Source organism: Cuculus canorus, chromosome 2 (assembly GCF_017976375.1).
Source record: "Cuculus canorus isolate bCucCan1 chromosome 2, bCucCan1.pri, whole genome shotgun sequence".
Classification (NCBI taxonomy): Eukaryota; Metazoa; Chordata; class Aves; order Cuculiformes; family Cuculidae; genus Cuculus; species Cuculus canorus.
This window is the reverse complement of record NC_071402.1, coordinates 36,740,658-36,765,475: the sequence shown is the minus strand read 5'-3', so window position 1 is coordinate 36,765,475 and position 24,818 is coordinate 36,740,658. Positions and strand designations below refer to the sequence as shown.

Genomic DNA, 24,818 nt, shown 5'->3' with positions numbered 1-24,818 from the left:
GCAGATAGTAGCACTGCTCATCCAGGAAAAAAAACACAACAGTCTCACATTAAAGTGGCTACATGCAGTGCGGTGCCAACTGATCCACATTTGAAGACTAATAATATTATTTTGAGGAAAGTCCTCCAAATGAAACATTTGAAAAATGGAAGAGCCTAGGGAGTCTATGGAAAAGCATGCTGTAGTTCACACTTGAGATTAAAAAGGCCTACTTTTGAGGATGGAAGAAGCTGTTATTGGAGTTTACTGCATTTCCAAAGTGTGAAGCTATTTGCACCTCCATTTGAGGCCCCAATGAAGCCACTCCCTTGGGGGATGCATTTGATCTCAATGAGTGTTGAGTGTTTCCCTTACAGCTGCCATTAGATACTTAAAATATTTTCTCAGAAGGAGTACAATCAGTGCTTGCTTCTTGAAAGTTTTAATTACATTTCTTGAATTTTCTAATCTTGAGGTTTAAAAACCCAGTTTTCTTCATCAGCAACAAAGAGCAGTGCATCTTAGAGCCACACCTCTTGTGCACTGTTTTCTGAAAATGTTGTATGAATGACATTTCAAAGTTATACATCGTTGACATGGATCAAATGGCAGCATTTATTAGAAGGAAGAAAGTCAAACCAGATGTAATGGGAATCCTCATCTGCTTTCACTAAAACTGAAACAGAATCTAGTTTTGATGTTAATTTGAATAGCAGCCTGTGAATCATATTTCAGGTTTTTAAAACAATAGTAAAATCCATTGGTCTGGATAATTTGATATCTGAATTCTGCTTCTACTCTCATAATTGCACACCCAGTGAAGAGGAGTTAAGTGTTCTTAGTTAATGAATATATATAAAACTGTACTTTGCAGAAAGTCTATAGGTTTTGCTCTTTTGTTTCTATGAATGCTATTTAATTCAGGATAAATATTTGTTATGTCTGACAAAAAAATTTTGCTTCTAAAATCTATGGCTTCCTACAAAGTGATTTCACAAAATAGAATCCCTTTCTTTCCACTCTGTAATATTTATTAATCCATTTTAATACACGACTAGATCCCATGCAGTCTTTTTAAAAATTTTGGCTGAAACCCTTTTTTTTTTTTGTTTCTCTCCCTAAGGCTTTTGCCACAGACACAAATTCTAGCTTGCATTAGATTATTTTTGTGGGTTGCCTTCAAAGTTGTCCACCTGTAATCAGTTTGATTTCCGTTGCCAGTCCCTCTTGCTTCCCTCCTCCACCACAGGTCTCTTAATATTTCCACTGTTGGCGTCTTTTTTTTCTGCCTTTTTCCAGCTTGAAGGTGGTGGGATTCCACTGTAACCTAACTGGTATTCCACTACAATATAGGCACAGATGCTTCTGTGTGCCTGACTAGATGATATCAAAATCTCAGATTCTGTGTGTAAAAGGTATTCCCTTTCTTGACTTTAAATTCAATGACTATGAGGTAGTGTTTGTCGGAGACGACCAGTATTGCTAAACCTTGCAGAACATCTGATTATCTTTAGCTGAGAGACTACAGGCATTTAAGAATGCCTTCTATAGTAACAAACAGTGATGCTGTTATTAACACCAGGCCTATGGAATACAGAGCCAAGGCTAGAGCTCATGCTGGAGTATATTATAACCAAACAACACAAAAAAGCTCCTCGTACCAAAAAAAACAACCCTCAAAATCAAATAGCTTTCGCTATCTTTTTGTTTGTTTCAAAATGTGAGTAGGCTGGTTTTGTACTTTCAATTATATTATCACATAATGCAAAACTCTTTCCTGTGCAGTCTCATTCTCTTTTTAATCTTTAACCTCTACTTCTGTATTTTTCTCCATTTTTACCTAGTTCATCTGCTTTTTTTATCTATTGTATTAGCCCAAATACAGAACAAGTCTGCATAGCAGGCAGTCTCTTGACTTCCCACACTTCAGCCATCACATCCTCACCTCCCAAGACTGATTTGTCTTTGTCTGCTTTGCATTTCCAGATAGATGGGAGCTGGATCCTGCCTGGCTGAATAACTGCAGGTACTTTGTAGAAAGCGAGCAGCTGCTGCCCCTTCCCTGGCAACTCACAGTAGCAGCCACCCGCTTAGAGGCACCTCCACCCTTCAGGAGGCAGTGCGTTCCACCCTTGTAGAAAAATCACTGGCACTCGGAAGCTGCAACTTCCACGAGGCAAACAAGATACTGAGGTAACCTAAGATAGATGGGAATACCTGGTCGAGTTTGCAGCACCCAGCTTTGAGCTTGAATGTAAAGTGAAACTAATATGTAGAGGCTGCTTTTTAAGCTAAATGTCTTGAAAAGCCTAGCAGTACACAGTATGGATACTTAAAAAAAAAAAAGGGTGATAGAGACCATAGGATGAAGTGAAAGTTTAATAAATATTTCAGACTGCCTGCACAGTAAAAGGATGCACATGTGCTGTTCCTGCTAAAAAAGAAGCTAACATCACATAAATCCAACATTTGCTTTTACTTGCCTTATATCAATGGGCTTGTGGTGCTATTCGTTAGAGTCAACAAACACGCCAGGAAAAACCTGTTTCCAAGCTGACTGCCCTTTCTCAGAACTGCCCATAAGCACCAGAGAGGATGGAAAGTGGGCTGCCAAGCTGCAGCGGTGCTTAAGTAAGGAGCTTGCCAGCAAAAGAGAATTGCTGAGTTTGAAGCACAGAGAGACCTTCAGTTTTTCCAGAGTTATTACCAAAAATGTCTAATTCAGTTAGTGAGAAAAGCAATATCCTAAACCATAAGATCTAATCGTCTTGTCTCTCCTGGCGTACCAGCTATTTTTAATATACTGATGGAGACTGTCAGCATAATGAATTCTTATCCTGATGCTGAATTCTTATCCTGATGCTTTCTGCTTTAAGGCTGGATTGAAATATTGCTCTAAGGAAAGTAGAAAATCTACAGCATCTGTGAACAAATGCGATGCATAACTGAGATCAGCAGACAAAGGTGGTACATTCTTGTAGTCTCAAAGAATGCTCCAGAAACTGTCTTTAATCTAGAAAAATGCTTTTACATTTACTGTGAAACAGTCTGGCTAGCAAGGTATCCTCTAAGGATTTCAAATAACAGCCAGAAGGCTTTTACGTGCACATATGCAGTCTATATTCTGTCATAGGCTCTACAAAGAAACTCGTGATTTTTACCTTACTGCCACATTGCAGTGCTCTATGATAAAGCCTTGGTAAGGAAGATGCACTTGAGCAATTAGCTTTCCTAGCAGTGCCTGTCTGTCCCAAATATCTCCCTTTCTGTTCTCTTGGGTAGGAAAGCTGCTAAGAACTAGCTGCAAGTTTGTTCATCTTTACACTAACAGAAGTCCTAATAAGAACACATAGCATCTTTGCACAGTGAACTTCGGTGATCAGCTCCTCGATCTGTTTAGCCTATCCATCTATCAGCAGCCATGTCCACATGCTCATCCAAATTGTAGTGGTCTCATTACTTCTGTACTTGCCCTGTATGCTGCTGGGACTTCTGAGAAAGTCCACACATGATTATATGATCCTCTCATCTAACGCATTAAGGTGTTGATGATGGAGAGCTTTACTCCCATGAAATGACTTAAAGGGCCATGATCTTTCTGCTGAGTGGAGAGATTTCAGAAAACCAAAGGCAGATCCTTTAAATCAGAAAAGGTAGTAATACATTGCAGAATTCCACAGTGACAGATTAGGAGAGAATCAAGAAAAATTGTGTGTTTGTAAGGCCTTGCAAACAAAGGTTTTGCATCACTTATTTTGAGAAAAAAAAAACGGTATATGAAATACTCAAAACACATCTGTTGGTTTTTCTGAAGCCTTCTCTGACTTCTGTAAATTGCATCGCAAAACAGCCTCCACTGTGCAGCTAATACTCCGTCTTGAACAAAAGTTTCTTCGTGAATGAAAAATGTGAAAATCCTGCAAACATATCGAGAATGTGAAGTATATCTCAAATTAAAAGAGATTAAGTGCTGCTATATATTAAAAATCCCCAAACCAGATGTATGGGAAATTGGAAAGCAAAATTCCATTTGATTCAGTGATCATTTGAAAAATGACAAAAGGATAAATATGAAAGCTTGACCCCAGGTATCAAAGATAAAGGGAGCATGAATCTAATAAGACAGAATCAAAGAAACATTGGAGAAACTATTTGATAATCAGAGAATATGAAAACTATAATTTGGTGAAGTCTGTCTAGGATTTTAGTTTCCTATTCCTATAGAATTACGCACAAGAGAAATGTTTTTCTTTATCCTTAAAGCAAAGATATTGCTGAACTGATTTGAAGCAGTACTCACTGGCACTGATTTATCTGGACCATTACCAGAATTATAATCACCACATTTTTAGGTCTTGGAATAAATTCCTACTTCATATCTCTGCCAATATGTGGCTGGCATATTTTTTGCCCTGTGCCTAGCTGTGTCTGGCTGTCACTATCAGCTTCGTTTATCAACTGCTTAAGTGTTCTACAAGTAAATAAAAAAACCTGGTATGATAGCTAGTTGCTGTTCTTATTAATAATATGCTAGATTTGTTATAGAAAATATACGATGTTTATTGAACTGAAGGAGTTGCATGGCTCTAAATCAATAAACACTTACCTCTTTCACAAACCACTGGCAAAAGGCAGGGCCAATCCACTCTCTCGCATGAATTCCACAGTCTATCCAGACAGCTTTTTTGTAAGGCCGTGATCTTTTACCTAACTTGAAGTGTGATTATTCATAGAAATATCAATAGGTCTCATGACATTAGTGTGATGCAATAATGAGAAAATAACAGAATATTAGAAACAGTAAAGCATTTTAAATTTCCTCATATAAAGGAACACAAATGTAGTGTTTTCAAAGGTATGGCCAAGATAATGAAGATCTAAAGAAAAGAATCTAAAGAAAAAGAAATTACAGGAAAAGTGAGATATGTCAACTTTTTAATGAGGAATGAAAATCTGAAATATCACATGCAGCAGGGTGAGGAAAAATAACACTACAGGAATAGACTAATGAAAAGCAAATTTTCAGAACTCTGCAGCAGCTGATGAAATGAAACTACATGCAAAATTTTTTTTTTTTTTCATCTGCTGGCACCCTCTAATTTCTTGTCCTAATAATAAGAGCATACAGACCTTAAATTTTGTCAGTACTTAGGAGAAAACCTATGTGGCATGTGCTGAGCAGGGCTCCAGAATCCTCTGGGGTCCCACTCCAGCATTACTGCTTTCCAAGTTGTCTATAAACACAAAACTCTCCAGTTCCCTTAAATCCAAATAATCAAACTTGTCCTGCAATCTATCTCCATCCATATCCAAGCCAAGTAAATAGGATTTAGCTCTTAATTTTCCAGCTTTTATTGTTTTGTTCATTAAAGATGACACTCAGACAGATACTAAGATCTTAGCAATGTATCCTTAGGAAACACTGATAACGGGCGTCTCCACTGTACAAACTATCACACGAGTAATAAAGTGTCTGTCACTGATTCCAGACTCTAGTCTGATTAATGACTACTTAATCTTTACCTTGAGTACAAACAGTGGTCTACCTTCATAGGACTTTCCAATGGAGAACATGTGAACAAGATCTGAATGAGTTTTATTCAGGTGATGCATCCAATCCTGGATCTGCAAATACAGAAATAAAACTGTTTCTTCAATCTTTGCATTTCATAGCAAGCAATTGTAACATATTTATTAATCTCAGCTCTCTGTCCTCCGTATTTTTTTGATTTTCCTGTAGTTTTTGCCAGAGGTTGAATGCAGCATTCAGTTACACGGGATTTTTTTTTCCATCATACTGATGGAATGCATTAGCTGTTCACCAAAAATCTGGGGATGGGGCTAATCCACCACTTCCACTAGACATTACTAGGAATAAAGAAAGGAGGGGGATTGGAACTAGAACATGTTTGAGGTCCCTTCCAACCTAAACCACTCTATGATTCTATGACTCTGGCTGACAAGACACAGAATGGCAAATAGATTGATCTGCAGGGTTCAACGCTGCTTACAATATTTGTTTCACAGGCACCAGATCTTGTTGAGGTGCAGCACCTTCCATGCTCAGCCCAGGGACTTTGTTTTGGTGCAAACTGCAACTGTGTATGTAAGCACACTGAAATAAAGAGGAATCATTTACCCAGCTATCTTCCGGGATAGTATCCCTCATACATGAATCTGTATCTAAGTGTTTTTAAGTAATTTGACCTCTTGTGCAAATAGAATAGAATAGAATAGTGTAGAACAGAATACAGTAGAGTAGGGTAGAGTAGAATCATAGAATCGCTAGGTTGGAAAAGATCTTTGAAATCATCAAGTCCAACTGTACCCGTCCACTACTCAATCATATCCCCAAACAACTCATCTTCCTGTCTTTTAAATATCTCCAGGGACAGTAACTCAACCACCTCCTCAGGCAGCCTCTTCTATTTCTTCTTTTGGTGAAGAAAACTTTTCCTAATGGCCAATCTGAACCCCCTGCGTTGCTGCCAGTGCAGCTTGAGGTCATTCTCTCTTGTCCTATCACCTGTCACTTCACCTGTCACTTTGGAGAAGAGACCAATACCCACCTCACTACAACCTCCTTTCAGATAGTTGTAGACAGTGATAAGGTCTCCCCTCAGCCTCCTTTTCTCTAAACAACCCCAGTTCCCTCAGCCACTCCTCGTAAGATTTGTAGTCCAGCCCCTTCACCAGCTTCATTGCTCTTCTCTGGACACACTCCAGGACCTCAATGTCTTTCTTGTAATGAGAGGTCCACAACTGAACACGGTATTCAGGTGGAATGGAATGGCAGGGACCTTAAAGATCATCCAGTTCCAACCCCTCTGCCATGGGCAGGGACACCTCCCACTCGACCATGATGCTCACCCAGCCTGGCTTTGAACACTACCAGAGATGGGGCACCTACAACTTCTCTGGACAACCTGTTCCAGTGCCTCACCACCCTCATAGTGAAAAATTTCTTCCTTATATCTAATCTAAATCTCCCCTCTTTCAGTTTAAAGCCATTGTGCCTTCCACTAGTTAAAACATTCCCTCATATTACTTACCTAAATGAGTCAGTGAGACTAACTATTCATTGACATATCTTATTCCATCAAAGACCTACTTTAAAAACAAAACTCAGAAGCCATCGCAGTTACATGTAAAGATAAGGAATAAAAATATTTTTAAGGTGTCCATTTCTGAAGAAGTAACCTTTCTAATACTTCTGAAGATGAACAGACAACCATAACTTAGAAAAAGAGTGATATCTTTGCCTCATTAAAGACACTGGTGTAGCAGATTAGAGGAACAATATGAATTCCTACATACTTCTTCCAGGGTGTGATACACTTCATAGTTATACTCAGAGATAGATCGTCGATTCCTGTGTGACCTCAATCCAGTTTGGTTTTCTACTGCTTTCTGTAGGTCTGATATGAGAATCCTAGGTAAAAAAGACAGCAGTATTACCGAAACACTAGAAGAACACACAGGCTAAAGCAGAACAACAATCACATTTTGAAGAAATATAGTTAAACCTTTCTGATGTTGCTTGATCTGACATATTTTGAACATAAGAGTTCTTCAAGATTATTTGAATGTATACTGCCAAATAAATAACCTAGCTGCTTTGAAATGTAACAGTGTCTTCAAAAAACACAATGAGCTTGTAAGCAAATAAACCAGAATGGTATAAATAATGTAGCCAATGTGAAGAACAAGCCTCTTATATTTGTTTATGGAGGAGCATTTGTTTTCTTCTTACGTAATACTATGTGATCATAGATCTTCATATATTGACTTCAAAACCTTAAATATCTTTAGGCTTAGGAAAACAGGCACCTATTTTGTCTCAGGAGTACTGTACTTGGATGGAACATTACATACACCTACAAGTTGTAGAGGTAAAACAGAAAAATTAAGAACTTGGTGGCATGACCATTCTGTCTGAAACACAACAAACAACAAAGAAAAAATCTCAAGTGTGGTTTGTTATTCAGAATTATTTACTTTGTAGTAGTGGTTGCCAGCTGTTTTAAACTAACTCAGGCAAAACATGAAACAACACCAAATGTAACTAAAATATGCTTGCATAAAAAGTGAGAGGTTCTTTGCATTAAGAGCAAAACACAAGAGCATTGGTTCCAGCTGAAAAATTTCCTTTTTAATGGCAAACACAAATAATGATGCAAAAGTAAAAAGATACTAAAGAAAACATCTAAGGGGTTGGAGTGTCTATCCCTTCTGTCAGTGGTAGGAGCTGGGAACAGTGTCACTGATGTCAGTAACCATGTCAGTATAGACCTGAGGGCCATCCCTGTATACAGCCACCTTCTTCTGAAGCACGGCAATGGGTAATCACCATACCACTCATCATCCTTGTGAAATGATGGTCACATTCAACCCTTTGAAGTCTTAGAGGCATTAGCTGCAATGACTGGAAAGGGATGAAAATAAACTGCATTCGGTCTGATCCTAACTCAATTGCGCAGCAGATACCTCACAGATAATAGCTCTATGTACATATATGTATCAAAATAAATGCTAGCTACATTCTACTGATGCATTAGGAAAGTACCTGCATACAGGAAATGACATTGTTCTATTACATTGTGTGCCAATGGCACCTTGTTTTTTATCAGAAACGGTGTGACCGGCAGGTCCAGGGAGGTTATTCCCCCTCTGTACTCGGCACTGGTGAGACCGCACCTTGAGTACTGTGTTCAGTTCTGGGACCCTCACCACAAGAAGGATGCTGAGGCTCTGGAGCGTGTCCAGAGAAGAGCAACGAAGCTGGTGAAGGGGCTGGAGAACAAGTCTTATGAGGAGCGGCTGAGGGAACTGGGTTTGTTTAGCCTGGAGAAGAGGAGGCTAAGAGGAGACTTTATTGCTCTCTACAACTACCTGAAAGGAGGAGGGAGCTGGCCTCTTCTCCCAAGTGACTGAGGACAGGACAAGGGGGAATGGCCTGAAGCTCCACCAGGGGATGTTCAGGCTGGACATCAGAAAAAAAATTTTCACAGAAAGGGTCATCGGGCCCTGGAATAGGCTGCCCAGGGAGGGGGTTGAGTCACCATCCCTGGAGGTATTTAAAAGACGGGTGGATGAGGTGCTCAGGGACATGGTTTAGTGGCTGATAGGAATGGTTGGACTCGATGATCCTAGAGGTCTTTCCCAACCTATGATTCTGTATCAGCAATGGGAAAGATGCCTGGTGGAAAAGCATCCAGGGGTGGCGGTTAATAGCTGCCTGAATATGAGCCAGCAGCATGCCCAGGTGGCCAAGAAGTTCAAGCGCATCCTGGCTTGTATCAGGAACAGTGTGGCCAGGTGGACCAGAGAAGTGATTATCCCCCTGTACTTGACATCAGTGAGGCCATACCTCAAATACCGTGTTCAGTTCTGGGCCCCTCACTACAAGAAAGATATTGAGGTGCTGGAATGTGTGCAAAACAACAAAATTGGTGAAGGGTCTGGAGAACAAGTCTTAAGGGCAGCGGTCGAGGGAACTGAGGTTGTTTGGTCTGTACTAGAGGAGGCTGAGGGGAGACTGCATAGCTTTCTACAACTACCTGTAGAGGAGGTTGTAATGAGGTGGGCATTAAATCTCTTCTCCCAAGGAACAAGTGAAATGGCCTTAGGTTACACCAATGGAGGTTTAGACTGGATATCAGGAAAATTTTCTTTACTGATTGAGAGGTTAAGCATCGGAACAGGCTGCCCAGAGAACTGTCCCCACCTCTGGAGGTAGTAAAAAAATATCTAGATGTGGCATTCTGGACATGGTTTAGTAGGCATAGTGGTGTTGGGCTGATGATTGGACTTGAAGATTTGGAGGCCAACTTCAATGATTCTAAGTTTCTATGAACTTTTATTAAGCAAAGTAAATGCTTATAGTCTTGCAAAGTGCTATACACTCTATGACCAGTATTGTAACTCATTTAGCTTGCAGTTAGACTAAAAAAGTGCCTTTATTCATCATTAAGATATATTAAACAATATATCTAATATATTAAAAAAAATATACTTGCCTGCTCTGCTGAATTCAGATAAGTACCTGCCAGATTCATGCTCTGTTTGTTAGCTTTTACAATAATAGATATAACTGCACAACTCCTAATTGTTTGTATCCCTGTACCCCAAATGAGATTTGATAACCTTTCTGTACTTTCAAATGACTGTGCACCATATACTTGTAACACAGATGATCTTGAGTCTCTCAGGTTTGAAAACAATCTAAGTGGCTTCATTGCCAGAGAACTTAGAACTGAGGCAACTTGGGGCAGGAAGAGCTTTTCTGATGCCTGGCTTGTTTTCATGACAGTTTTCTTGTCAGAAAGTCAAACAGTGGGACAGCTAGATCTGTCTTACAGGCAAGGGCTGACCACCTTGTTCATTATTGGGGCTGCTTAGTGCTTCCTCCCTTTAAAAATTTGTCATAATTTAGGCAAGCATCACTTCATCAGGCTGAAGTTTTACGTGGTGCTTGCCTCAGATTTTCCAGTTCCAAAAGGGATGTGGCAATTGGGACTCTTTTGCAAACAGCATGTCAAAAATGAAGTAAAACAAAATATTGTGAAAAACAGCCACGAGAAGAGGAGCTGTATGAAACCTTGCACAGCCCCTCAGCCCCTTGGCTGTGGAGCTGCGCTTCAGCTCAGGGCTTTGATTCTCAACCGAGCTGTGCTGTAGGCAGGGCTGTGCTTGGCCACCCCAGCAGCCCCGCTCCTGCCACTCCCTATTATCTGTCCCTGCTCTCATCCTGCTGGCTCTCGTGGAGTTACAGATCTCAGGAGGCTTGTCAAGACAAGCACATGCTTGTCTGGGTCTTTGTACGATTTTGCTTCTGATGGCTGGGACCCAGCGGGAAAGGAGTCTGAAATAGGCAGCCGGGAGATGAAAAGGAAAGCGAAGAAAACAGTCTGGACCTGGCAAAATGCTGCCTGGCTTCCTTCTGAGTGCACACATCTTGTGCACCAAATGTCAGAGGAAATTTTCCTGTGGAAAATGACTGTAATGTTGTCCTAGTATTTGTAGCACATTGTTTCAGGTAAACTGAAAAGACTATTTACTCCGGCAGTTCTTGCCCTCACATGCTCTGCTCTGCAACCGAAGTAAAGGTCTTCAAGTATTGGGTGTGTTTATAACACATACAAAATGACCTTCTGTCATTTCATTAAAGGTGATTACTGTGAGCAGTAACAGCAGCAGACGTGAATACAACTGCCGGGGCACAGTAACTAGGGGACATTATTTTGTATAAGAGCGGGAAAACAATTGCAGAAATCCTGATCTCATTTTTAAACACAAACAAAACTAAAGTAATGTTGAATCCACTTGAAAGTCATCCTGCATTTCAGCTACCGGGCCTGTGAAATTTATTTCCTTGTGGTTTTGTATTTTTAGAGCAAAAAATTAGTACGAAACCACTCTTATAACAGAAATGGAATATAAAATACAAAAATGGAAGAGTACATACACTACACAATGATTTGTGCTCTCTTTTTCTCACTGAGAAATAAGTATAAATAGCCTCATGTAGGGCTTTATTCAGCAAATGTTTCAAATAACTCATCAGCGGATTATTCAGATGCTTAGGCATCTCACTGAAAAAGCTTTAATGATGACATCATGACTCTTGTCTAGTATATCATATTGATAAATAGGAAATGATAAGTATACTCCAAAACTGTCTTGAATGCTTTTAAGAAATGCTATAAAGCACATGTGATCCTCCGTGTGTATTTGTTCTGTATGACTTGCACTGGGTTAGAAGGAATAGAAAGTTATAAACCAGAACCAGTATGATCCTTTATAATTCATGAAGAAGGCTTGCCTCCATGTTTGTGCTTGTAAACAAACCTCACTCCTGTTAAATACCAAGAGAGGAAAAGCACACTGTAGAATTAGTAATTACCATCCCTCTCTTAACAGATGTGATTTCATATACATTGAAAACACTTTAGCTTGACTCCAAAGGAGGACATTTAATTAAAACTGTCTGCCTGTGGGAGATTCTCTGTTCTCCCAGTAAAATGGTTTTTTTCTTGGCAATGTCTAGCTGTTTGCCAGTATAATTGCTACGATGTGGAATGGAACGTATTTTCAGGCACACTTGGCCTGGTAGACACAGACCTGCCCTAGAGGTCGAATCTCTGGAGCAAGTCATAGAACACAAAGCACAGGCTTACGTGTACTGGATGTTTGCTTGCTGGAGGTAGGGCAGCAGACTTCGGGACGTGTTCTGTGGTACTCGCACATCGGTGACCGTACCTTTGACGATGTGGAAGGTGCTGCTGGGCTGCCACAGGTCCACCTGTAGTGCAGGAACCAACCTGTAATTCATATGCATTCAGTGTAGGTGGGGAAATCCAGGAGATGGCACGCTTGAAGCTATGTAGGCAAACACTCTAAGCACAGTACAGACAATAAAAAGTCTGTTGGCTGGTCCAGCTCAATGTATGTGTTATTGAATGTATTTTGAGGAATGATTGCATCCAGTTTACCACAACTTTCGTGGGAGATTTGCCAACAGGTTGAGAAAACAATTCCAGGAATGTGCCTCCTCAAATGGCTCAAAAGAAAACCCACCTCCAACTGCATTCACCTCCTCGGACAACTATGCATGTCCTACATATTAACTCCTATGGAGTTCATGAATCTTTTATTTCACAAGGTATTTTCTGTGTTCACTAGGGCAGTAAACCCAAAGAATGCTAAAGAGAGGTAGGAAAGCATCGCATATACCAAGATTGTTTGCGAAGTGTACCCAAGATTTATTCTTGATAATAAGCAGATCAGAGGTCAGTAACAGAAGGTCTCCAGTACTGTCAAGGAAGTTCAGATCTACCCAATAATTTCATATGAAATGTGAAAGTAACAGGATTAAGATAATCAAATTATTACGATCTTGTAAAAAACGATAGCTACAAATGATACCACAATTATTAATGTGCTATCTACATCTCAGCATATCTAAGGGAGGATTCTTGGCCATTTTTTTACTTTCTATTTTTGCCAAATCTGAAATACAGCTAGAAATTTTAGCCCAGGACAAGAACTTTCAAGAAATCAAGAGAGTTTGCAAGAAGGGGATTTGAAACTCGATGTTCTGGTAGCAAAATGGTGTCACACTGCTCACAAGTACTGGATTTACAGATTCCTAAATGGAGGCGAGACCAATTCCTCCTCAGCCAACGCAGACCAGTGGCTGGAACACAAGTTACAAACTTCTTCCCAGAGCTGCTAAGTAGTCACAGGAGACTACAGAGAAGAGTGTTGGCAACAGCCACTGTGTCAATGTGACAAATATGTCGCATTGTCACATGTCAAGATCCACAAGCTTTAAAAATATCTAAGTTTCTGAGATGAATACAATGAAGTGAATTGATAAGGACTACCATGCCCCCACATTTCCGAAAGAGAATTTCAAAGGAATTGATAAATATCTTTTGAAGTTTATTACTATCAGGTGTGCTAGGCAACACCAATGAAAGTCATAGATACAGCTCATAAGTATCTTGCCTCACTTGCTTTCCAAGTTTCTAAGAAAGCTTTTATAATCTAGATTTTAAAAGCTTCTGACTTCTTCTATGCCATACAAGCTACTCTGGAAATATCTAATACATTTCACCTGGTCTTGCTGTGAACCTCATTTGAGAAAAGAGTATAATCTGGCAACAAGGCTCTAGTTCCCACCATTTCTCAAATGGCCCTCTGTAAGAATATTCTGATTACCAAGAAGGCATCTGACGCTGAACCTGATGCCACCTTTTCAAGCAGTAGTGACTTTAGTTCAGCTAATCCAATTAAATGCCTGCTACTTTGGAAGGAGAAAAACTAAAACACAGGGGCAGCCTCTTCTGTTCCTGCCAAACCCACTCTTTGTTTCACACTGCCACAATATGGTCTATGGATCTGTGTGACAGTGCTGGGTAGACACAGCACCTTTTGAAGTCTAACACCAAGACTGGCAAAGTTCACGAGGCTTGTGAAGCTGACAGCAGCTATGACAGATGGTCAGTAGAAACCAAACTCATGAATTAAATGGTGCTAAATGCTGCTTATAAATAAAGATCCTATCACTGTGCTAACACCTTATGTTTGTCAGTTTATCTGTCTTTTGTATTTTGATTAATTATAGGCATCCAATGAAATTTCCCCCTTATTAAACATGTCTGATTCCACACAGCGTTATTTAGAAATGTGTATTTGAATTTTAAATTTATCCCTAAAAATACACATCACAGAGGGTAAATTTGTGGCTCTTGGAGTAACGGCTTATCAATCAGCTCAGCTTGAGCCATCTTTATGAAAATAGCAAAATGTCACACACAAGTTAAGATGAAATTAAGTGAAATGTCTCCTGTCCAACTGCAGTACCTAAGCACACAAAACTGAAAACAGAAGTTACAAAAATGAAGAAAAAAATATAACAACTGAGATACACCTGAAACTTCTCTTTGTTCTTGACAGTTATACAGGATTGTGGGGAATTTCTGCATCATTTTGGAGAGCGTAAACCAACCAATATTCACGCTGTTGGTTACATCAGCAAGCTCTTTAATTTCTGAGGTATTCTAATTGTCCCTCACATTACTGGCTGCAAAGGAATATCAAAAGCAGAAGCAATCTTCCTTTAGTTAATGAAATCAGTGGCATATTGCACACCACTGTATTCTTTTGGTGAAAATGCAATATTTCACTCCTGTCACTGCCCTGGAAGTGAGACAGAAAAATCCCATTTTTAGAATGCAAATCACTCCTCTTCAACTCAGTTCCCTATTTGGGTAGTTTGGTTTCATTTGACTCCCACTTCTCATCCTTTGCAATGTAAACAAAGCATTCAGTGCTCGTCTGGGAGATGTTACCTGTGCTGTCCAGAGCACCACTTCAGCTGCTAGACTTGATTTTGCTTTATAAAGCATGTAACAAAAAACACATTTCTCCAATACACATCTTATTTATATTGCAGCTTTCAGCTTGTCCTTGGCATGACACAAAGACAGCACATGAAAACTGATAAATGGAAGATGGGTTTCAGAGCAGGCATGTTTGGACTGAGCAAACCCAGTCGTACTTCACTGGCTGTCAACTTTAAAAGACTTCATCACTGCATCTCCCATGGATACTGAGGGCTCCGTCTCATCACTCTTCTTTCAGCATCATTCCTCTGGCAAGCATGCCATGGATTTCCACGCTGGGCTCTGCTGGCTAGCAAGTCATAGTGTTATTAATTGCTCTCTTTACTATCTGCAACGGGATATTGTTGTTTCTGCACATTACACATTAGCTATTACATAGTATTATGGATTGCTTAACAGTCAGTGTCGAAAGACATTTATTTGCCGTGTGGATGGTGATGCTGTGTGGGTGGTGGGATTTGCTAGGTTGGGGGGAAAGACTCTCCAGCTACCAAAAAGAGCAGATGCAGAAATCCTACAGAAAACCCTGAATACACCACCAAATACTTGAACCTCAAAATTCACCTGGAATCCTGAGGTTAGAGGAAAGGAGATGTGCTTTAGAGGATGTCTGGAAACCTAAATATTCTCATCTCCTTTGACTGGGCCTCGCAGAACAGTCTCCTTCCAACATCCTTTCCTATCTGTCAGGCAGCAGGTTGCCTTTAGAGGGTCATGGGGTGCTTTAAGCCTCTGGAAAATAATGAGATCCCAGGCAGGATTTTTCTGTAGGCTCAGACTTGGGACCTGGAGACCAATTATTTGGCACCTGCTGCTGCACTCAGGTGTGACTCTGGGTATCTGTTCTTGGGGACAGCATTGGCTCTGCTGATTCCCAGCAAATGGTCTTTCCCAGAATCTCCACAGAGACACAAGCATCCAGACTTGATTTCTATGAGAATAGCATGAAAAAGCATACAGACAGCTCCCTTTTCCCAGAGGATTTAAACACATTATTGCTTTATTTAACAAGTAGAGTATAAGAGACTATTAATTATGACTCCATGACAAGTACTCATTTTTAACTGCACATTCTTTTTTCAACTTCTCTTGTCCCATGAAAGTTTCTGGAACTCAACTTGTGCTTAGGAAAGCCAACACTCCTTGGGTTTCCTTTTAGGCAGTTACTCTTTAGATGGAGGTGTTAAAGTCAGCTGAAGAATATAAAGATATCAGCTCTTGCCTGGACATCTTCCAAGCTACAGCAACTCTGAGCTCATTAGTCATCTCTCTAGGTTTCGGTGGGATGGTGATGAAAAGTCAGCACAAAGCAAAGGGAAAAATATTTTTAAAATATTTGGAATTCTGTGTTAAAAGTATTCAGGATTTCTTCCAAAATTAAAAATGATGCAAATAATTTTCCAAGAAGACAAACATTTCCTTGACATAACCCTATATATCACAAACGGTGTACACAAAGCTCTGTTGCTATGCCAAGACAGAAAGCAGAGCAGGGAGTTATTTCTTCACTAGTTCCAGATTTTCCTCTAGCTCATTCTGTGCCTGTGGAAAGGAGCCTGAGAGAAAAGGAGTCTCCTTACTTTTCTCCAGAAACACACACATTTCTTTCAAAGTCATTAAAAGTCATTCAAGTCATTAAAGTCATTAAAAGAGATCCTCAGCTTCTTTAGACCAGAGGGCTTAGCTCACTCATGCTTTGTAATTAAAGACACTTTCTCAGGCAGTAGCCTCCAATTGTTCCTCACCACCCTTTCACAAACAGGTGTTTAACTTCTTCTATTTAGCGGGAAAGGAAGATGCTTAGCACTCTCATCAGGTCTGCAATCATGTGTCGAGGTAATTGAAAATAACTAGAATAACTCAGCCATAACTTACATTTAGTATCTGGACAAAACTGTTTATATGATTTATCTGCATGATGCCCCATGAAGACAGTAATTTTGTTATGCTTAAGTACCTAGCAACTCCAATTTTTATACTTACTGGGTTGTACACAGCAATACATGTGCTGGCCTTATCATTAACATCACCATGAACAGATTCCTCTGAGAAGTGTTGTCAAATGTAAAGTTCAGAATACAACTATTGTTATGATGCCATCAGTTGCAACGGCTCAGCATTTCTGAGCCTTTTGTAAAAGGGAATGTGCAATCAGTAATGCAGGACGTGATGCTCCTTTCATGTGGGCTCTCTCAGGATATATGCATTTTCCATTTACATCCATATGCCTGTGTATAGACACATAAAGTCCCTAAGCAGTGCTGAAACTCTTTAGATATGTTTTCAATCAGAAGTCTGATAGGAAAAGATAGAGAACGGAAGTAGACACTGCCCTGGTCTCACTAATGCTGTCGGAAGTCTGGTTCATCACATAGCAGATGAGGAACAGTCACATACATGTATATACACAAACACCCTTCACATATACATGTGTAGTGTGCATCAAAATAACATTTTTAGGCTTCCTTTTGTACATTTGCTAAGAATGAATAAAGAAAGACTCCTCTTGATGCTGACACTGGTGGATAATTATAGCTGTGCTGTAGTTCACTGCGAAAGAGGAAAACTGTTCCTTTCCAGTGTCTTCACCCTTGCAAATATTTTCAGGATCAGGATTGATTTCATCCTCACTTGCTCCTGCCAATTAATTGACAGTCCTGATTGCAAATCTCCTTCAGGTGCCCTTTACGTGGAGCAAAATGGTCCAGTGGCAATGGAACGTGGGCTTCCCTATGCTTTCTAGAAGGACTTACAAGGTAGTCCAAGTTGCTGGTGTAATTTTAGTTTCTAATCAAGCACACTGGACATTTTACTGTCTCTAACTTTTCACTATTTATTTGCTTTTCACTGAAGCTGGTAAGAATAATTACTCCAATGAATCAGGATTGACTCACAGGATTGTAGCAGCCATAACACAGGCAGGAACAGAATGCGAACTACGTACAGCTTGAAGTTTTGAGTTTTGCAGATCATTGTGGAACTATAACACACTAATGGTCTTGCAACTCTACTTACACTGGTATAATTTTACACTGCAGAAAAGAACTCACATGCTATTCCTCCAGGGAGTCAGTGAGGAAAAACTCATACACAATTATATGGTAATTGAATATCCATTCTTACAAGTACAGATGCCATTGGCCTAAGTATATTTGAAAGACGTGAAACAGTCTATAACAGACTCATTGAAAAAAAACCCAACCAAACCCCTATTTTGTTTCTTATTAAACTATTTATGGCTTTGTTCATTTTGTAGTTGTTGCTGTGCTGCATGAGAAATGGAATAGTAAGCCCTGGGTCTGAACCTCTTCTCATCGAAGCAATAGGGCTAAGCTGATGACTTCGCTGAGCTTGGAGTCAGTTTTCTTCACTAGTAAAAAAGGAAGCATATTCCTGCCACCTCAGAAAGACCAGGCTTTTCTGCATTTTAAGAGAACAATACACTCAGTACCTGGGCTCTCCTGTTCTGTTTCACATCTTCCTGTTCAAGTTTTCCTGGAACAACATTATCCTTTCGAGCCTGGCAAGTGGTTTACAGACACGTATTCTGATACATTGATGAATAACCTCCGTTGTCACTTGACATTTGTTCTCTGTGTATCTGAAATATCCTCTGCATATCTGACTGGAAACCTAATTATGAGTTAGGGCAAAATCTCGACTGATGACTAAAGCACCTGGCTATATAGATATATTTGCTGTATGTGCAAAGTAAAATGCACAGCCTGGGCTACTGAGCTAATTCTTTCCTCCTGCAAAGTAGCAATAGCTTCATTTGGGCTGACAGGCTTTCTTACTGCATCTTCTGATGAGCTTTTGTTCTCTGAAGCCTTTTTCAGCATTTGCCTATGGAGCTGAAAACCATCAGATTTATAGCCAAGCGATTCTTTTGCCCTATGAGATATTTTTCTGATTCCCTGAACTGCAATGACAGGATCAATTCAGGGATTACAATGGATAAGCAGCTGCTGTTGGGGCTAGAAAACCAACAAAAGGGAGTGGAGTTGTGGTTTCAAGGCTTGCTAGGCTGCCTCCTCCCAAAGTTAAAGAACTGCCTGGCTGTGAGCAGGAATTTCTTTTGTAAAAGCTACTGAAGAATGAGTGGTCTAACTCTATTATGCCAGGAATGTTCACAGAGCGGTAGCTTTTTTGCTACCTATACAAATATCAGGCATATGTGATAAAAAGGGCTTGTAGAATGCAGATTGAGTAGAACTTATCAGTAAAAGCTCAAATGAAGTAGTGCTTCAAGAATAACACTTAAAAAGGAAAATTCCAGAGCAGATAAATAGGATCTCCTGGATCTGAGGACCCAAGCAAAATCTTAGTTTCTTTGCAAAGCACTTGGGAATGTGACATTTGCCTCTGTCAGTCAGGTCTAACAGAATTAAAAATGAAAAGGCTCATAAATCAGCAACAAGCTCCTCAAATCTCCTAAACAAGAAAGAGCAACAGACAGTAGTCAAGCATTGGACAGGTATATGAGACAGAGAGGAAGCAGATAGCCAAGAGAAACCCTGGTGTACGGTGAGTACTTCGCAATACTCAGGTCACTGTGGTACTACCATCCTGAATAATTATCTTTCATCTAGTGATTACTGTAATGATTTGCTAATGATTAGTGTGAAAACAGTGAACCTGCAAAAAGGTATTTCTGGTCCTAAACATTGGGTTAGGAATAAACATTTGTAGCATATCTACAAAAAGAGATAGTATAATAAAATAAGAGCAAACGGCTGCAGCAGAACATCTAAGATTTAAGATCGGTGCCTATGATTGCATTAAAGCAGCAGCCAATCCAAAAATTGTGACAATGATCTACAGCTAGAAATATAAAGAACGCCATGAGTTAGTATTTGTTTTGCTAAAGAATTTGCTGCATTTTAGTCTACCACAATAAAATGAAAAAGTTCCTTAAGGCTGCTATGCAACATATTTGTCATCTTACATGATAGTTGGAGGAGAAGCTCCACTATCATTTACCCCCACCATACTCACCACCATAACTGCTCCAGTGGTCTGTGGCACAGGCACTGTGAAAAAGGTGTTCATGAGTGTGGGCTGATGCTGCTGGTGGGAAGAAGTTACCAGGCTCTTATTTTTATTCCCCAGAGAAACTGAAAGAAATTTGCTGGAAACAAGGAATACATACTGCTGTATATGCACTGATGGCATCTCTGACCTGCCATTGTCTTTGTCATTCGGTAAAAACCAGAGACCGGCATCTCGAGCCATGAAAGACAGCATGATACTCTGTTCCCCACCTGCCTCATTTCTTATGCCCTAAGAGATAGTTGCAGACATGGCACTGCACAACGCCGAAGAGCTTTCTGAGAACTTCCTCGGGAGGGATGGTGGCACTATGGTCTTGGGGGAGCTGGTAGAAGGAGCACAGGGGACCCTGCTCTGCCAGGCTGGGACAAGAGCAGTCAGAGGCAGCTGCTTTGCAGGCTGGAGTAGTAGGTGATTGGCTTCCTTTTTGCTTGGTTACTGTGGATGAGTTTGTTGGTCATATACCTGCAAGTTTAAGCAACTTCATAGAACTCATAGCAGACAAATTTTTATCTCTAAGGCTGGCTATTTTTACTGGCGGTGCAGGTCTGCATGGTTCATCCCATCAAGGGAAAAAGCAATATTTTGTCACCTACAAGTTAAATGAACCAGCCAATGAAGGAATCAATTTATAATAATGATTAATAACAAAGAACTGTAGGCAATGGAGCTACAGACCGAAACTAATTTGTGGAAATTACTCAGCAAGTGATTATGACTAATGCAATTTGCCTCTGGGCCATTCATGAACCAAAAGTTAAACGTGTGGAATGAAACATTCATTATCCATCATTCACTCAGTATAGGCAGTGGCATTTGTATTGTAGCAGAGCCTATACACTTCAGGCAGGTTTCAGAGGTTTATTACACTGAGCATTATACGGATCTTTTTTTTCTTAAAAAAAAAGACAAATATCCCTTCTAAGGAGCTCCAGATGCTAAGTTTAAAAAGTCTGAAGGGACTACATCTTCTGTAATCTTGTATGAGTTAGCCTTACAGCTCAGGTATTGGTAGCAGAGCAGTCCTGTTTGAGATCAAAAAGTTTCCATGTGGACTAAAGCCCCTGAGTATTCCTCCACCTTCTGCGAGTTTTACCACTTACACTGTGGCTGGGCTGCCACTGCTGCCCAAGTTAATTACTGGGTACATATTCTAAGATACTTCCAATACAGTAAGAGAGAGAGCCAATTCCCAGATGAGCCTTCAAGGATCTCTCAGTGTAGGTTTCTGTAAACACACATTCAGGAAAGGACTCCTTTTGTGACTGATCTTCTTACCAAAAGGGATGGACCCCTTGAGTTGGAAGACAGGGATGGAGAGCAGAATAAGCCTGCTATGCCATCTGGACACTCTACAGGGCCAGACGGGATCCACCCTGGAGTACTGAGGGAGCTGGTGGAGAAGCTTGCCAAGCCACTCTCCATCATTTATCAGCAGTCTTACCTGAAAGGGAGGTCCAGACAGCTGGAGGCCTGCCAGTGTGATGTCCACCTATGAAAAGGACTGGAAGGAGGATCCAGGAAACTACAGGCCAGTCAGCCTGATCTTGGTATGGCGGAAGATTATGGGGCGGTTCATCTTGACACCTCATCATGTATGTACAGGACAACCAGGGGATCAGACCTAGACAGCATGGGTTCATGAAAGGCAGGTCCTGCTTGACCACCCTGATCTCCTTCTAAGGTGCTGGAGCGTGTCCAGTGAAGAGCAACGAAGCTGGTGAAGGGTCTAGAGCACAAGCCTTATGAGGAATAGCTGAGGGAACTGAGGTAGTCTATTCTGGAGAAGAGGAGGCTAAGCAAAGACCTTATTGCTCTCTACAACTACCTGAAAGGAGGTTGTGGTAGTGTGATTGTTGGTCTCTTCTCCCAAGTGACTAGTGACGGGACGAGAGGAAATTGCCTGAAGTTGCATCAGGGGAGTTTTATATTGGATATTAGGAAAAGAAAGAGTGGTGAAGCATTGGAACAGGCTGCCCAGGGAAGTAATGGAGTCATCAACCCTGGAGGTATTTAAAAGACACATAGGTGTGGTGCATAGGGACGCAGTTTAGTGGTGGACTTGGCAGTGTTAGGTGAAGGGTTGGACTTCGTGATCTCAGAGGTTTTTTACAACCTTATTCTATAATTCTATGACTTGGCAGCCTACTGGTTTCTATGGCACTGGCTTCAGCATGGCAGAAGGCAAAGCTCTCCCCACTTCTTTCACCATTGCCATGCTGTTTCTTTTTCCCCCGAATCAGGTGAGCCAAACAAGAGCTAGTTTAATTCTAGAAGGATGTAGCAGATCAGTACCTTCCCACCACTTTCCTACACTGGACTTTTTAAAAATGTAACCTGCATAGGCTTTTCTTTAAGCAAATCTGTCAGCAGCAGACTCACTTTATATTATTACCAAGAAATACGGTGTTCCTCGATGTTGAGCAGGTACATGTAGCTTACCAGCTTCTTTTTTTGCATTGTCGTTTTTTTTGGGGGGGTGCCGTCTTCTATTTTCATCTCAGCATATTTTCAGCATTGTGCTGGAAGACTCATGTTTAAAAAAATTGAATATGAAGTCCACTGTCGGTTGAGTTTCCAGCTCTGGAAGTTTTGGGACTGGAGAAGGATAGGAGACACCAATATTGGGACTTAAACGTTGCACAACACTAAATACATAGTTCTTCAGAGAGGCTGATGACCTGCAGCTGCTACTGACTTTGGCTGGTACTGTGAGCACTTGGCACTTCTGAGAAATGCCATTGTTGATCCACTTCTCCATGAGTGAATAACTTAAGATTTTATTTTTTGTGTGTGTGCAGAGTGGGGGAGATAATGATAAGTTAATGTTAAACATATCCATTACTTGTTAGCCTCCCAGGCATCTCTTTCTGTCTGACCCCATGTAGATGGGCAGTGAAGCAGCTGCAGATGGAAGAGCCCCAAGACCTGAAAACCAGCCAAACCCAGCCTGTTTTCATGAAACTGGGTGTCAATACTTTCTCTTTTGAATCTTCCCTTCAACCTCCTCTGCTTACTACCTCATCAAAATCGATCACTTTCTAATTAACTAGTCAGATGCCAATGCAGTTTGCCAAAATTTTATTATTCTGGTCTCAGAGTTACAGCATGCAATTATTTAAATTTCTACTGCTCCCATTTTGATGGAACTGGGTGAAGGAATCTCTGGGAGCCTAAGGGAGCTCTGTAATGAGAAACGGTTGCTGGAAGGTGAGTAACCCTTTTGCTTCTCAGGGTTTGCAATATGAGGAGAAAGGAAAAAAACACGTGCTCCCTTTTTATGTTCCAACATCCAGGGGGAAGAAATTAATGCAAAAAACAGCTTCCACATGTATTTCTCAGGTTTATGGTTAGACTTTTTTTCCCTAATTGGGGGTAAAACAATTATACTTTTTGGGGTATTACTGTAACATTCACAGCTGAAGGTCGGGCCCTTAGTAAGAACTACAGAAACAAACACAAGACAATATTCTTTAGGAGAGTTGGGCATTACGTATGAAGTGCTATAATACACAGCATCAAGATACAGCCTTTGCTGAACAATGAAATTCCTCCTGAAACATGCACACAGGCTGGATATCTTGAGAATGGAATTTACAAAAGATAGCATCTTGAGTGGAGAACTAAAGGATCATATAACTAAGAAACAGAGGTGCTGAATGATACCTCAGCCTTCCTCCTTAAAATAGGAAGGCATCAAAGTCTCGACTGCCGGAGTATTCATGGCAGTAAATCTTCTCCTGGGTTGAAGTACCTAAGGTAGCTCTGTCCACTTTCTTAAAAAACAGTAGCAAGGAAGCTTTCTCATAACTGAAAGACTCAACATTTTTCAGGACAGTGTAAGAACTCTTCTAAGATTTTAATTTTGTTTGATTTGGTATGCTGACTGAGCTTTTATTTATTTGTATGCCAGATGTTAACTATTGGACTAGAAAATGATATGCACCTTCGTTCTTTGCCTCAGTGAGAACACAATCATTTACATGAGGTTTCAACAAAGGAGACAGAGGTACACTGCAGACTGCCTAATAGCTTGCTGGTGAGCAGCCCACAGGTTTTTCACAGTTCCCAATGTTTTGGTACCACTGGTGTTCTGCTGTGACTCAAAACTGTATGTCACAGGACTGTCAAAGTTACCAGCATGTCCCTTTGTATATATCCATATAGCTCTTATCAATGAGACACAAACGGATGCTGGAGTTCATGGTGCCAAAAGACTTTAGCTTGTGTTTGTGCTGCCTGTAATGCTACCCATCAAACTCCTTTATCTTCATCGGTACAGGGAGAAGTCAACTGTTGCCTGCCAGGCTCAAGCAGAGAATGAGCTAACATGAGTGAAGAAGCAGAACCTGGGACTTGCTGTTCCACTCCTGGAACAAACTCAACACAGTGATCAAGTTCTTACCTTCTTGGTTCTGCTCTGGTTAGGCTGTGTTTTGGAGACCATTATTTCAGATGTTGTCAGTCCCTACCCCAGTGCCTGAGGACAGTGCATGAGTCTGGTGCAGTCCTTTCCATGCCCAAGGCCTGGCTTATGGGTACTCTCCACTATCCTCTGAGATTATGGGCCACACTGTTGTGGAAAGATTGCCTGTGCCTTTGTTATCCATGCTAACAAAGTAGCATGCTGCAGAGCACTCTGCTCTTCAATTATATCTGCAGGAAAAAGCCATTTGGCTTGCTAGCGACTCTCAACTGCCTCTAGAAAACTATTCTGACAGAGAGATTCTCAGACTGAAGCACTTCCTTTTTCTTTTTCATCTGTGTGTTCACAGCTTGAATTAACTCAGTGTTTTAAATAAAACCATCAGCTAGATAATGAAGCATGCAACTATGTACCTAGCAAGAACTGGAAGAGCAAGTAAAGCAAATTAC

At 40.6% G+C, this 24,818-nt stretch overlaps 1 protein-coding gene across 2 annotated transcripts in view; it reads right to left on the bottom strand.

Annotated features, from left to right (window-relative positions):
- CPA6 (carboxypeptidase A6) overlaps positions 1-24,818 on the bottom strand; it is a 91,831-nt gene that overhangs the window by 22,833 nt on the left and 44,180 nt on the right. The window contains exons 3-6 of one of the 2 annotated variants that reach the window (XM_054059319.1): positions 12,159-12,283; positions 7,297-7,411; positions 5,503-5,604; positions 4,586-4,690 (exon numbers count right to left, since the gene is read on the bottom strand). In XM_054059319.1, the coding sequence (XP_053915294.1) occupies positions 4,586-4,690; positions 5,503-5,604; positions 7,297-7,411; positions 12,159-12,283 (447 nt within the window). Of the gene's footprint in view, positions 1-4,585; positions 4,691-5,502; positions 5,605-7,296; positions 7,412-12,158; positions 12,303-24,818 lie in introns of both variants that reach the window. The other variant, XM_054059320.1, reaches the window with a different exon arrangement.